Below are 12,705 nucleotides of genomic sequence, written 5' to 3' on the forward strand. Positions count from 1 at the left end.
TCTTTTTCCTCAAAATTATCCCACTTTTTTCTTGTGTTTGCATAGGTGCATCTGCAAAGCTAATAAACACAGTATAAATTATTTTACATATTTAACAAAATATACAAATTGTCATAACATAAATACACAATGGGTGATCGCAATCATGATCCGGGTATTATGGATAAATCGATGCGTTCAGTGTTTGTGGGCAACATACCGTACGATGCCACCGAGGAAGCATTGAAGGAAATTTTTTGTGAGGTTGGCCTGGTACTATCTATGAAGTGAGTAAAGATGCCAATCATTTTTGTGTAATGTTGTGGGTATTTTGTCTTACATTTTACTATTTTGTCCTAGGTTGGTGTACGATCGTGAAACTGGTAAACCAAAAGGCTATGGCTTTTGTGAGTATAAAGATAAAGAGACGGCTCTCAGTGCTATGCGTAACCTCAATGGGTACGTGTTCGGTGGAAGGCCGCTTCGCGTGGACAATGCTTGTACGGAAAAGTCGCGCATGGAAATGGCTGCACTGCTGCACGTCACACGTGCCGAAAGCCCATACGGCGACCACTGCTCGCCACAGCATGCGCCGGAGGTTATCACGAAACATGTTAGCAGCATGCCACCGGAACGCTTACACGAGCTAATGTTGCAGATGAAACAGTTGGTTCAGACAAATCTGTTCGAGGCGCGCCACCTGTTGGTACAAAACCCTCAGCTAGCTTACGCACTGCTACAAGTACAGGTGCTCACCAAGGCGATTGATCCAGCAGCGGCTTATTCGTTCCTGTACAAATCGCAATCCGCTCCCAACTTCAACGACCAATTCCAACAAAACCAACCTCAAGGCGGAATGCAGGGAAATTCGGGACAGTTCATGCCACCGTTCGGGGCCAATGGGAATGTCGAAAACTTTCGTCCAAATGTGGATCCTAGGCTTGGACGCCAGGTCGCATCGGGTGCAAATGATTATGATCATCGGAATCGGTTTGCTGCTGGTGGCCAGGCGGCACAAAGACCAACGCCGCTACCTCAGAATGCACCACCATTTCCAACCGATCCTAGACAGCGGCCTGTCGATCCACGTATGGGAAAAGATCCTCGTCTAATGAATGCAGCCGGTGGTCATTTTGCACCAAATGCAAATCAGCCTGGTGGCGGTGTGGGAAGACCGATGGTCCCTCCACCCAGTGCCGCATCGCTGTCGGCTGCATCATCCGGGCTGAATTTGGATCCACTTCCAAGTGACGCCACTGATCAAGAAAAGGCCGCACTTATCATGCAAGTGCTGCAACTGTCGGATGAACAGATTAACCTTTTGCCCCCGGAGCAGCGCAATAGTATTCTGGTTCTAAAGGAACAAATAGTTCGAAGTACCCAAATTCGATGAGTTGTGGAGATATGTTGGAAAATCTGTCCAACCGGGAAAAGAATAATTCTTTGTTGGCCACAAGAAGTGAAAAATATAATAAATCCAACATTGGGACTATTTTAACATTGTGTATTTATTTTAATTTTGTGTGTTCAGAAAAGAAAAAGTATAAGGGAAATTGAGTAAGAAAATGTAGGCTGTGTATTTGTAGCGTAAATTTTGCCCTCCCTCCAGCTTGGCCGTGTGGCCTAATGGAGAAGGCGTCGGACTTCGGATCCGAAGATTGCAGGTTCGAGTCCTGTCACGGTCGCTCGTGAAAAAGTTTTTTTATACTGCTGCCTTTGTTTGTTGGCGGTGGTTCACCTGTTTTAGTACACACAACTGTACCAACATAACTAACTGCTAGTGTGATCTCTTTCTCTCCATGACAACGGTTGTTATTATTTATGTTTGTGCTATTTTCCTGAATCATTTCATTTTCTCAAACTCATTGGGCAAGGTGTAAGCATAAAACGAACTGCTTTTGTCCAACGAAATGGCAAAGGCAACCACCATCAAAGAAGCACTCAAACGCTTGGAAGACCGTACGAAAACGAATTCTTGTGATGAAAAAGAGATTGATCTCTGTTTTCAGTGGCCACCTATAGAAAAAATGGATACCACATTCTCGACACTGACCGCTTGCCAGTGAGTATTGCACGTGTCCTTCAACAAAAGGATGAAATATATAAAGAACCATCTGCTTATGCTTTTTCAAGCAAACTATCACTCTCAACAAACATGATCGATAAAATTTATGGACTAAGCGGCATGAAGAACCTGCGAGTGTTATCTTTAGGACGCAATTACATCAAGGCCATTTCCGGACTAGAAGGGGTCAGTGATACGCTGGAAGAACTCTGGATTAGTTACAACCTGGTGGAAAAATTGAAAGGTATTAGTGTTCTGAAAAAGCTGAAGGTCCTCTACATGAGCAACAACTTGGTCAAGGATTGGGTGGAATTCAACCGGTTAGCTGATTTGCCCATGTTAGAAGATTTACTTTTTGCTGGAAATCCATTGGTTGAATCAATGGAAGAGAGTATCTGGCGAGCAGAGGCCAGCAAACGGTTACTGCCATTGAAAAAGCTGGACGGTGAAACGGTTATCCGAGAAGACGCTGAGTCCCAGAACCAACAAGGCACGGGACCGGTAGAAAAATAAGAAGATTAATATTCATTTTATCAATATACACCGACAACTTGTCAAGCATTTACAACTTGTTTATTTGAAAAAGAAATGTATGCTCAACAATCACCCTTTTCCGCATTATCATTCGACTCTTCGGAATAGTTTTCCGTTTTCATGTCGTTCAAACCCAATTCCTCGTTCTGTTCGTACGATCGATGGTAACGAATTATCCTCAAAGCCGTATCGGGTGTACCGTCATCATTCAGCGACTGTACATAGCTGTTACCCGTTGGATCATCCATCACTATCGTTAGCTGTTTACTGCCTGCGATTGCAGCGTCTAGTTGACCGAAAAATTTGTCCATTCGATCCTTTGTTTCCACATCATTGGAATCCATAAACATGCCCGTACTTTCTACCAACTGCTCACGCATGGCTGTCAGCAAGCCTTCGATCGTGGTAAACCTACCCCCAAGGGCACCGGCCCCGACCTCGCATTCCAGCTCACGAATATGCAAACTGCAGGATTCCGATTTCAATACGTCCCGCGCAAAATCGATCCTACCCCGTACGGTTACTTCTATTTTTACTCCCTGCTCCTCGATGCCACCACCCGGTTTGACTTCGTTCGTACGCAGACCACAATTATCGCAAACCGTAGCCATAATCACTACTTCCTTAAAATGTGGAATTGTGGTAACTTTCATGTTGGTGTCACACGCAGCAGTACATTCTGGACAGTTGGTCTGGAACTGCAACACCTCTCCCTGAAGCTCTTCCAGCGGCCAGGCACCTTCGCGAATCGGTTTTAGTAGACTGTCCACCTCTTCTGGTACAGTTTCAAGCTTAATAGTCTCTTCTACCGCATTTTTTGGTTCCTCTGAAACTTCATCGTGCGTAAAAATACCCAGTAAATGATTTTGCTCCTTCGTTCGCTGAAAGTGCGATATCGTAGTAGCTGGATCCTTGTGCGGTGCGTTTAGATTCTCGACAAAACTATTTCCCGAAATGTCCGTTATCGTCAGTGTGAAGGATCGTTCCAATTCTTTTAATGTCTGCAAATTTGTTATAAAGGTATCGATCTGCTCCGCCGCTTCCGGATGCTGTATCCGACGAACGGGTTGATCCTGATCCAAGCCACGTATGACGCGATCGATGATACCTTCCACTGTGGTCACCTCACCCTTCTGCGATTGGGCCGGGATTTCGAAATCAAGCTCTTCTATACGAATGCTGGAGAAATCTGACTTCACTACGCGCCTATTCAGATCACGAGCCGTCACAATCGAAGTACGAATTTCGACACCCTTCGGTGCTATCTCACCACCCGGCTGAATTTCATTGTTCTCGTAGCCACAATGTTCACAGGAAAACGACATAATAACTACCTCTTTGTAGAACGGTATTTGAGTAAGCAACAATCGAGTGATACCCTGCAATAAGGAACGCAAATATTCACATGATCAGTGTCCTGGTGTAGGGGGAATCTTAACCCAACTTTCATGTTCGTGCTCCCGGTTCACTTACATTTTCTTGGCAGCTCATACACATGGATTCAACTTCTGTGGCACTCAGTTCTGGTTCTTCTTCAACGTTCAGTTTTGGAAAAATGCCGCTCTGCTCCGCTATTGTTTCCATGTTGGATTTTTCTGAGTTTAGATAGGATTTGGCCAAACGAGTGAACTAACTTTGCGATTAATCGTCCCTTTTCCAGAGCACACGACCACCAATTGCTTGAATGGAATGAAAAAAAAATAAACAAAAGCATGCTGACACCGATGCTGACGTTTTCTCATCATAATGACAAGGTTTATATACTGACGGGCGGGTTGTGCATCCAATAGGCTTTTTCGATAACAACACATTTTAACACAACTGATCTGGAATTTTGTGCATTGAAATACCGATGAAAACAAACAATGATTTAATTGCTGAAGCATGTTTCAGGCTGTTAACAAAAGATACTGTTTGGTATTAAAAAATGGCATTCATTTTATTTTGCATACATTCCCACAGCAAACCTTTTCAACTTTGGTACCATTTGCTTCCAGTACGTGCTATTGAATCCTTTGGCTCCCATAGATAGTTGATAAATTAGTGTAAAACCACAAGCACTTTCCATCAAAGCATCCTATCGTTTCTTTCTTTCGCGCAATCATCGTTTCGAGACGAGCGCCGTAGTAACTTGCGTACAATAGTAGTTCGAGTAGTAGTAGTAGATGAAAATCTAGCGGCAAGCATTTACCCAATCAGCTTGACTTCGCCCGTTTCCCGATGGCACAATGGCATCTATTTGCTAGCGAACATATCTTTTCCTACAAAAATCGCTCGGCAGGACAAGCTAGACGAATTTTACCATCTGAAGTGTACCATCACTGCAACCAGCATACACACATGTTTTATCGGCGCCAATTGCAACGGAATTAATACAGACACCACTAGTACCAAGTACAACTTCACCGGTCAGCTTTGGTTCTTTTGCATCCAGGTTTGACCACTGTTTGATTGTTCCATCGTAGCCTGCTGTGTACAGATAGTCATCCTTCGCAACCATGGTGTTAATAATCATGCTATGCGCGCTCTGCAATAAACCAAGCACAGTTAATTTCTGCTGTTTAACTCCTGCCTTGTTCTATTGAAGCTAACCTCTTTGGTCCATATGACGGGGTATTGCTCCTTTTTGCTATTTCTTATCATAGTAACACCCAGTCCATCTCGCGTTAGGATAGCAACATTGTTGTAAACGCCATCTTCGGTACACACTCCACAAAGTCGTACTGGACACCGTCCCGGGATAGACGCTTTCGTCATAAAGCGACCCGAAGCGGAACCTTCGATGATTTCCGTCACAGTGAGATCGTTATCCCGAATAGAGTAAATTATGTTGTTTTGTATGGCCATCGAGCGTACTTGCTCGACAACGTTAAACTTATACTTGATACGTTGATCGATCCACATCGTTATAATTCCCTTATCATCGCCACTGTATAGATTATCCTTGGGATCTACGAACAAACATTCAATCTCATCGTTGCATTTTAGGAGTTCCTTGCACTCATCGCTGGTGAGCGGGTTCGTTAGGCATTTGATCGTTCCATCACAACTACTCGTATAAAGCTGTCCTTTCGAGTCGACTACCATGGCATAAATATAACCTTCGTGAGGAGCAAGCTCCCTAACCAATCGTAAGTCGGTAGCCCATACCTAAAATATTAAGCAAACATATAACTCATGGAATTCATCGACGCTCCATGATCCCTCCTATCGGTATTAACTGGTGATACTTTGATTTAATTAGTTTAATAAAATTATGTGTATCTCGATCCCCATAACATGATCTAGTGCAGTGGATAACATATATTCGAAAGATAAGCGCTATCTCCAAAATCAACTGATACCATATCATTTTGCACCATCATTTAACATGGCATCTTCCTCTTTCGAGATGACGATGATCGGAAGTGTAAGTCAGATCGAAATGAGAAACTAAATTTAGATCGTCCCACTCATATTCTAGAATACTCTCTAGATGCCAGCGTTACGAAAACAATCCGTTTATGGAAAAAAGGCACCCAGTACCTTCATATTTACCTTTACTTTTCCATCGCCTCCCGCACTGAAGACGTGATCATTGTGGAAAACAACAGCCGTCGTATCACAGCTGTGTTTATCGCTATCCGCTGAGACGTTCTCCACTGTTGCGGGCATTTTTTGTACACGTTCTGAACCGCGCAATGTAATGTTATAGATAAAAAAAAACTTAAACCTGAAGTTATCGAAAATCACGTAATCTCGAATTAACGAACAAAACCGGTAATAAGATGACGTGCGGGCAGGGATGTGATTATTATATCAACAATCACCGATATATTCACAAGGCAAAACAGATGCGGCACTCGCCAGTATTGCAGATGGACAGACTGCAATTCGACAACTGTGTCGGAAAACACACCAGAAGTGCCAAAGGGTGAATGTTTTGAACGAAATGTGCTGTCAACTGTCAAATTTGTCGAATCGCCTTCCAACGTCACAACAATTGAACACAGCACAAATCAGCTGTCCCAGTCAAGCTCGGTAAACATAAATAAAGTGTCCCCGGTGGCAAGCAAATTTCCTTCCCAAGGCGAGGGCAACTTTCAGTCCGAAGGCAAGGATGTAATAAGTTGCGCTTCGAACCGATAAGAATATTGGCCCTTTTTTAGCTCCAGATAAGTTCCCATCACCGTTGCATGTGTGTCGTGTTTCATTTGTTACGTGTTTAGTTGAAAATAGACAAACTAATGCGCTATGGGTCGTAATGTTCTAGTAAGCAGCTTGCAGAATGCGTCCTTCAGCATCATTTTCCAGGTATTGCGAAAGATACTTTAATTTTTTTTATTCAAAGCAAAGGCGAATACATTACCACCTTTTAGATTTTATGCCGATGTATAACATTTGCCATCAACGCATTCATTGTGCGGAACGTTGGGCGGGAAGTGCTGGGAATCACGAACGTACGGTTACTACTGCTAGAGAGTACACTGCTTTTCCTTTCGAGAGAAGCGATCATCCGATCCGCTCTCAGTTCACGCCATAACAAGCAATGCAGTTGGGCACAACTTATAAACCAACTATGGATAACGTGAGTTCTGCCTTTTCTTACGAATATAACAACAATTGTCTAGCATTCATGTCCATTTTCTCTGCTTTGATTTCAGCGTTCCCGTATGTTTTACGCTTGCCATCCCTTGCTTATACATTTGGCTTAACTGGCTTTCGGCAGTTGATGATATCTATGCCGAACAGTATCGGTTCGGTTGCTTCGCGATTGCCTTTTCTTGTATCATCGAAATGACGGCAGAAGCACCTATTTTTGTAGGACAGGTGTTTTGCTTTGTGAAGCTTAAAGTCATTCTCGATACCGGACATATCTTCATACGATCGTTCATTTTCATCTTCATTGTGCTGATGAACAAAGACGTTACAATCTACGCTTTTGGAATCGCACAAATCACCAGTGCGTGCACCATCATCATCGGAAACTATGCATTCTACTATTTCTACATACCGAAATTACTACGCTACCGTAAGGAACTTAAAAAGGTGGATGATAAGTATGTGCTTCGTGATCGGTATGGACAGCACTTTGAAAATATGGACGATTTCCCGTTTGTTTCCATCAAACAAATGCTGCCGGGAGTGTTACCCAATTCGGTAAGTATCCGATGTATAGAAATGGCCAAGACTGTACTTTTAATTTTACCCACGTACATGTCCACTTGCTAGAACTCTATCTTCAATTCCGATCTGCAAACGCTGGTACTTAGCTTCGCAAAGCAAGGCATCTTGAAGCAAGTGTTGACTGAGGGTGAAAAGTATGTGATGTCTGTCAGCCCGGTGCTGACGTTTAGCGAGCAGGCAACATATGATGTCGTTAACAACATGGGTAGCCTAGCTGCTCGGTTCATCTTCCGTCCAATAGAAGACAGCAGTTACTTTTATTTCACCCAAACTATTGCACGCGATACGACACTAGTGGAACAGAAGCGTGAAATCGTGCAGGAGGCATCGAACGTTCTTGCATACGTTATGAAAACGGTGACCTCAATCGGTCTGCTAGCGTTCGTTTTTGCTCAAAGCTATTCCGGGACGGTGTTGCTACTGTATGGTGGAAAAGATTTCGTCGAAGGTGGGCTTCCCGAGCTATTGCTCCGTTGGCACAGTCTTGCAATCGTTTTACTTGCGCCGAACGGCATCTCCGAGGGGTATATGTTTGCGACGAACACATCCAAACAAATCGACACGTACAACTACTACATGGCTTTCTTTTCTGTCACGTTTCTGTTGCTGTCCTACCAACTTACTAACTGGTTCGGACCGGTAGGATTCATATTGGCAAATTGCTGCAACATGAGCTTCCGCATCAGTTACAGCGTCTTCTATATTAACAAGCACTTCCGGACGGTGAATATGATACCGTTGCTAAAGTCTTTGCCGGGGACGATATACCTGAGCGTATTGATTGTATGCGGTATTATCTGCAAGATATCCGAAGCGTATTTTGGGGAACGTTCAATTCTATGTCATCTATTGATTGGAGCTGTTTGCACTGGATTGTCCGTTTGCACTTGGAGCTTTGAAAATCGGGAACTACTGCGCACGGGATTGGCACGATATCGCACGCGAAAGCAGAGTCTGACTCCGAACGAAACTCACGGAAATTGATTCTCTTCTATTCGTCAACATTGAATCTGTACCAAAGACAACGTAGGTGAATAGTATTCATCTACGATAGCAATTTCTTTTTGTGTTTTGCTAATGCCAATGGTAGAAGGCATATAAAGAAGCTCTACAAACTTGCCTGCTCCTTTTTTGTGCACAACGAACAACAAATGCGGTACTTTAATATATACTGCACCATTGAAATTATGAGGACTTGTAAATTAGTAAAGAATAAAAATTTACCAGTAGGTATGCAAGTAAGTGGTATTTTTCGGATTTTGCGAAACGAGAAAGAAAGAATAACTAAAGGAAAAAAGAGATACATTTGTAACTTAATTATTGGTGTGTAATCCATTAGTGTTTAAATCAATGTTATGCAGAATCTAGCTTCTAGGTAAATTTCAAAATTACCCTCATTTTTCCCCAGGTTCATTTTATGCTCTACTTTCAATGTTCTTCTTTTACTATGCCTTCACCGGCGTATATTTGCCGTTTGCCGCATTTTCAAGGGCTATGGCAAACCTACAGAAAACAAAAATATACAAGAAATCAACAGAACTACAAAACATTACGTGCCATTTACCAAAGGATGAAACGTGAAAGAAATAGAACACTGATGTACACATATTACGCCGCTTCGCAGGTTCCAACTGGTTAACGGATTGGAAATATATCATCTGTGGTCTGACAAAATATCATCTATGACCTGTGCCAAAAAGCCACCATTTCTATTGAATTTCATAATATAACAGACGTTGTGATTGAAAAGGAATGCACACGGTACGGTCTCATATGTAATCAAATGATACGCAATCGCATGAATAGTTCCAGCTGACATCGACCAAATTTATATTCAATGTGTTGTACGGCAGGAACCAGCTACCGTTACGACGGCGAAAAGCATTTCGCGATGTGCTGTCACATTTACACCAGCACTATGCGTCAACGATTTCCCGCCCATGTTGTAAATCATAGCAAAACGATCAAATTATGATGAAAAAACGTATGCGGCACGCGCGGAATCCAAACGACAAATACGAGGAAGTATCGGCGAAGGGAACGTAAGAGAGACTGTGACTGACTGCCCTCACACTGCCGGCTAAACAACTGACTGATGTGATTGATGACGTGACTCTAGTAAAACATATTGCCCGTGCTACCGGCAGCCGTACCATATGGGCTAGATCGGCTGCCACCGTACGGGTTGGTCGTCGTTGTGGAGGTTGCCGTGGCTGCACCAGGAACGGGAACGTTGCTCATCATTGCCGAGGTGGATGGGACATGCTGCATCAAAAGCGAGCCGCTTCCGATGCCAGCTCCACTGTGGCCACCAGTGGTGGAAGTAATAACTGAGGGATGGGTTACCTTGTTCTGTTTCAGGCACCATTCGACAAAGTCATCAATTAGCACCGGCCAAGCTCCTTCGGCATCGTAGTTGGACATGCTATCGTCAATGTAGGTGGCAAAATCTAGTAACAAATTCCACGTATCTTTCGGAATGGATCGCTTATGATTTTCCTGTAACGTTAAAAGAAAAGATAACAATATATGGTGTTAATCGTCTCGCTTCAAACTTCGCTCCGATGCTCAGTACATACCACCAGAAACTTGCACCACAGATCTAGAAATTTGAACCGATCCTTAAGTACAATATTCCAGTACGCGATGGCCATTTCCAGATCGAGACCCTTCTGGCCCGGGTCCTTTGCGTAATTGAAGGTGAATTGATAGAAATCTTTGAACCGTCCCGGGTCCTTTAGCTCCTGCTCGAGGCGCGGTAACTTTTCCTTTAGCTTCTCTATGCTATCAACACCAAGATCGTAGAACCCATTGATGAACTCGTGCCGAGCGAATTCACACTGTGCTTCCGCCTTGAAGCGCCAGGCTATGATCAGCACCAGCTTGGACTCCGGGTTTAGATGCAGATCCTCTAGAAATCGTTCCACACCGTCCGAGTTGATTTTGTTCGGGTCCGATGGATCGCGATACACGTTAAACAACTGTTCGATTTTCTTCTTGTCCAGTTCGCGATAGTACAGGTCAGGGTTTTGGAAGTATGTATCGCAGGACAAATCGAGCTTCCATTCATTATCCTGTAAGCATCGGATGGCTGTCTGCTCTCCGGTGTGTGTGAGTGAAATGAATTTGTTTACCTTTACCTTCTGGTTGAGCTTTAGTTTGTTCTGTAAAGCAAAAATAACGTATAAGTGATAATAGCCGCTCTTTCGCACACTTGTCGCACTTAAGAAAAAGGCAAATCACTATATTTTTCACAACACGGAAAACATAAAGTGACAACATTATAGAAAACACGGGTTTCATGTTGTTCTCGTCGTCGTCGTTCTCGTGTCGTCCGCCGTAGGTAAATCGCGAACTCCATAAACTTACCATAGCTTTCTTTCAGCAGATCAACGTTCAGCGGGCACACAGTATGAAGGGGTTTAATAAAATTCGAACTATGTTTCGTACTTTTTAATATTTTCTTTGCAGAGAACGTAATGTAAACATTAAGCCAAATTGAACTATCTGGTGACAGCTGAAAAAACGACCACCTAAAGGTGCGCATACACGATACAAGATTCCCCAAATAAACCCACATCTGACACGTAATCGATCAGTTGTCGTTACTGAGTGAAGTTATTTTATATTTAATAATCACCGATATCATATAGCATATAGTATGAAGTACAAATTAATGAGTTACCCAATGCAAAAAATCGTTTATGAAATCTAAATGTTGGCCCATTTCAAAATATGCAAAATGCGTAAAATGGCTGAACAGAACCTGCTTTTGACAGAATTGTCAGCACTACTCCATATCACGACCGTATGTCCTTACCTGGATGTTTTTCCAACTGCGAGCCGTCCAGCTCCAAATGTTTGGTAGAAAGTGCGAGTTTTCATCTTTTGTCGTATATTTCAGTAGAAAAGTGCGCTGTGATTGATGTGTAAAATTATAACACCGAAACACATTGCAGGCACTGGTAGTCTGTAGAGAATCGTTCTAAATTTTGCGCACATAGTTCCAACAATTTTGTGTACATCCCGTTGCGTTGTTGCCGTAGGAAGAAGTGTGTAAATGATTGAGCAGTTGCAAATTGAAAGCATAGCAAAGATTCAACCCGTAATCTGCTAGGTTAAAGAGTGAAAAAACCTGCACGCAAGTGCATTTGAGAGAGCGTGAGCAATAGAAACGTAAGCAAAGCGCATAGACAGTGGCAAATGTTGGAGCGAACACGCTGCAAAATGTGAAGTTCCGTGACACAAACGCACAGCGATTATTCTGATACGTCGTTTAGATGTTCGTCCGATTGTTGTTATGCATCTAGTGTTCGTGCAGTTGATTTGCTGTGATTTTGGTTTGATGTTCGATTAAGTAAAGGTAGCATAAGTGTGTGGAAGGATACTAAACGTGTCCAGTGATAACATGTAGGGCGCTTTAGCGATCTTCTGATTTGCTGAGCTTGATCTTGAATCTCAGTGCGTACATGTGAGTGGGGTTGGAATGTGTAGAATGAATCCGTCGAAAAGCAAAAAAATATAACAACACCGTCAGTTTAAATAACTCATGTACGTCCAGAGCAAATTTTGTGAGGGAAAGTGCTTCCAGTGGACCATCGAACAGAAACCACCAATAAATCGTGAATATCGTGAATTATCGTGTACCGTGAGCACGGGCTAGTGACATGGTTCCTGCCTCCGCTGCCACACAGTAGCATGGAGTGTGGATCATATACCAAATGGTAAGTAGCACGCAAACCTGTGCCAATAACTACTTCCTTTGCATTGTCCGCACGCATTTCCCTATAAAACGTAGGAAATGCGAGTAAGGGTGTTGTCCGAATTCCACATTTTCCTTCGCGAGTATTTCGGGATTGAAGGGGTGCGACCTCTTTGTTTTCACCTCTGGCGCCCTGTTGGTTATGTATTGGTGCTCTGGTGTATGTGCGTATGCGTAGTGAGTGGACAGCATCAGATGT

The 12,705-nt window shown here is 43.2% G+C and overlaps 6 protein-coding genes and 1 non-coding gene across 7 annotated transcripts; 4 read left to right on the top strand and 3 right to left on the bottom strand.

Moving 5' to 3' along the window:
• Positions 1-129: 129 nt before the first annotated feature.
• Positions 130-1,372, top strand: LOC128719902 (cleavage stimulation factor subunit 2-like). Its single transcript, XM_053813542.1, has 2 exons — positions 130-266; positions 340-1,372. Exons 1-2 carry the CDS (start codon positions 130-132, stop codon positions 1,370-1,372), a joined length of 1,170 nt encoding a protein of 389 aa, XP_053669517.1.
• A 219-nt stretch (positions 1,373-1,591) lies between these two features.
• Positions 1,592-1,664, top strand: Trnar-ucg (transfer RNA arginine (anticodon UCG)). Its single transcript has one exon. It is a non-coding gene; the product is annotated as a tRNA-Arg (tRNA).
• Positions 1,665-1,889: 225 nt separating this feature from the next.
• On the top strand, positions 1,890-2,557 carry LOC128719585 (dynein axonemal light chain 1). Its single transcript, XM_053813210.1, has 2 exons — positions 1,890-2,041; positions 2,113-2,557. Exons 1-2 carry the CDS (start codon positions 1,890-1,892, stop codon positions 2,555-2,557), a joined length of 597 nt encoding a protein of 198 aa, XP_053669185.1.
• Positions 2,558-2,640: 83 nt separating this feature from the next.
• Positions 2,641-4,162, bottom strand: LOC128707986 (zinc finger protein ZPR1). The gene is made up of 2 exons (XM_053802942.1): positions 4,052-4,162; positions 2,641-3,957 (listed from the first exon to the last, which is right to left on the bottom strand). Exons 1-2 carry the CDS (start codon positions 4,160-4,162, stop codon positions 2,641-2,643), a joined length of 1,428 nt encoding a protein of 475 aa, XP_053658917.1.
• A 703-nt stretch (positions 4,163-4,865) lies between these two features.
• On the bottom strand, positions 4,866-6,232 carry LOC128708250 (uncharacterized). Its single transcript, XM_053803210.1, has 3 exons — positions 6,116-6,232; positions 5,171-5,728; positions 4,866-5,105 (listed from the first exon to the last, which is right to left on the bottom strand). The coding sequence occupies exons 1-3, from the start codon at positions 6,230-6,232 to the stop codon at positions 4,866-4,868; spliced, it is 915 nt and encodes a 304-aa protein (XP_053659185.1).
• Positions 6,233-6,811: 579 nt separating this feature from the next.
• Positions 6,812-8,728, top strand: LOC128707735 (protein RFT1 homolog). The gene is made up of 4 exons (XM_053802694.1): positions 6,812-6,871; positions 6,937-7,145; positions 7,222-7,717; positions 7,790-8,728. Exons 1-4 carry the CDS (start codon positions 6,812-6,814, stop codon positions 8,726-8,728), a joined length of 1,704 nt encoding a protein of 567 aa, XP_053658669.1.
• Positions 8,729-9,859: 1,131 nt separating this feature from the next.
• LOC128719145 (DCN1-like protein 1) lies at positions 9,860-11,935 on the bottom strand. Its single transcript, XM_053812767.1, has 3 exons — positions 11,906-11,935; positions 10,324-10,908; positions 9,860-10,243 (listed from the first exon to the last, which is right to left on the bottom strand). The coding sequence occupies exons 1-3, from the start codon at positions 11,933-11,935 to the stop codon at positions 9,860-9,862; spliced, it is 999 nt and encodes a 332-aa protein (XP_053668742.1).
• Positions 11,936-12,705: the final 770 nt, after the last annotated feature.

This window comes from Anopheles marshallii, chromosome 2 (assembly GCF_943734725.1).
Source record: "Anopheles marshallii chromosome 2, idAnoMarsDA_429_01, whole genome shotgun sequence".
Taxonomy (NCBI): domain Eukaryota; kingdom Metazoa; phylum Arthropoda; class Insecta; order Diptera; family Culicidae; genus Anopheles; species Anopheles marshallii.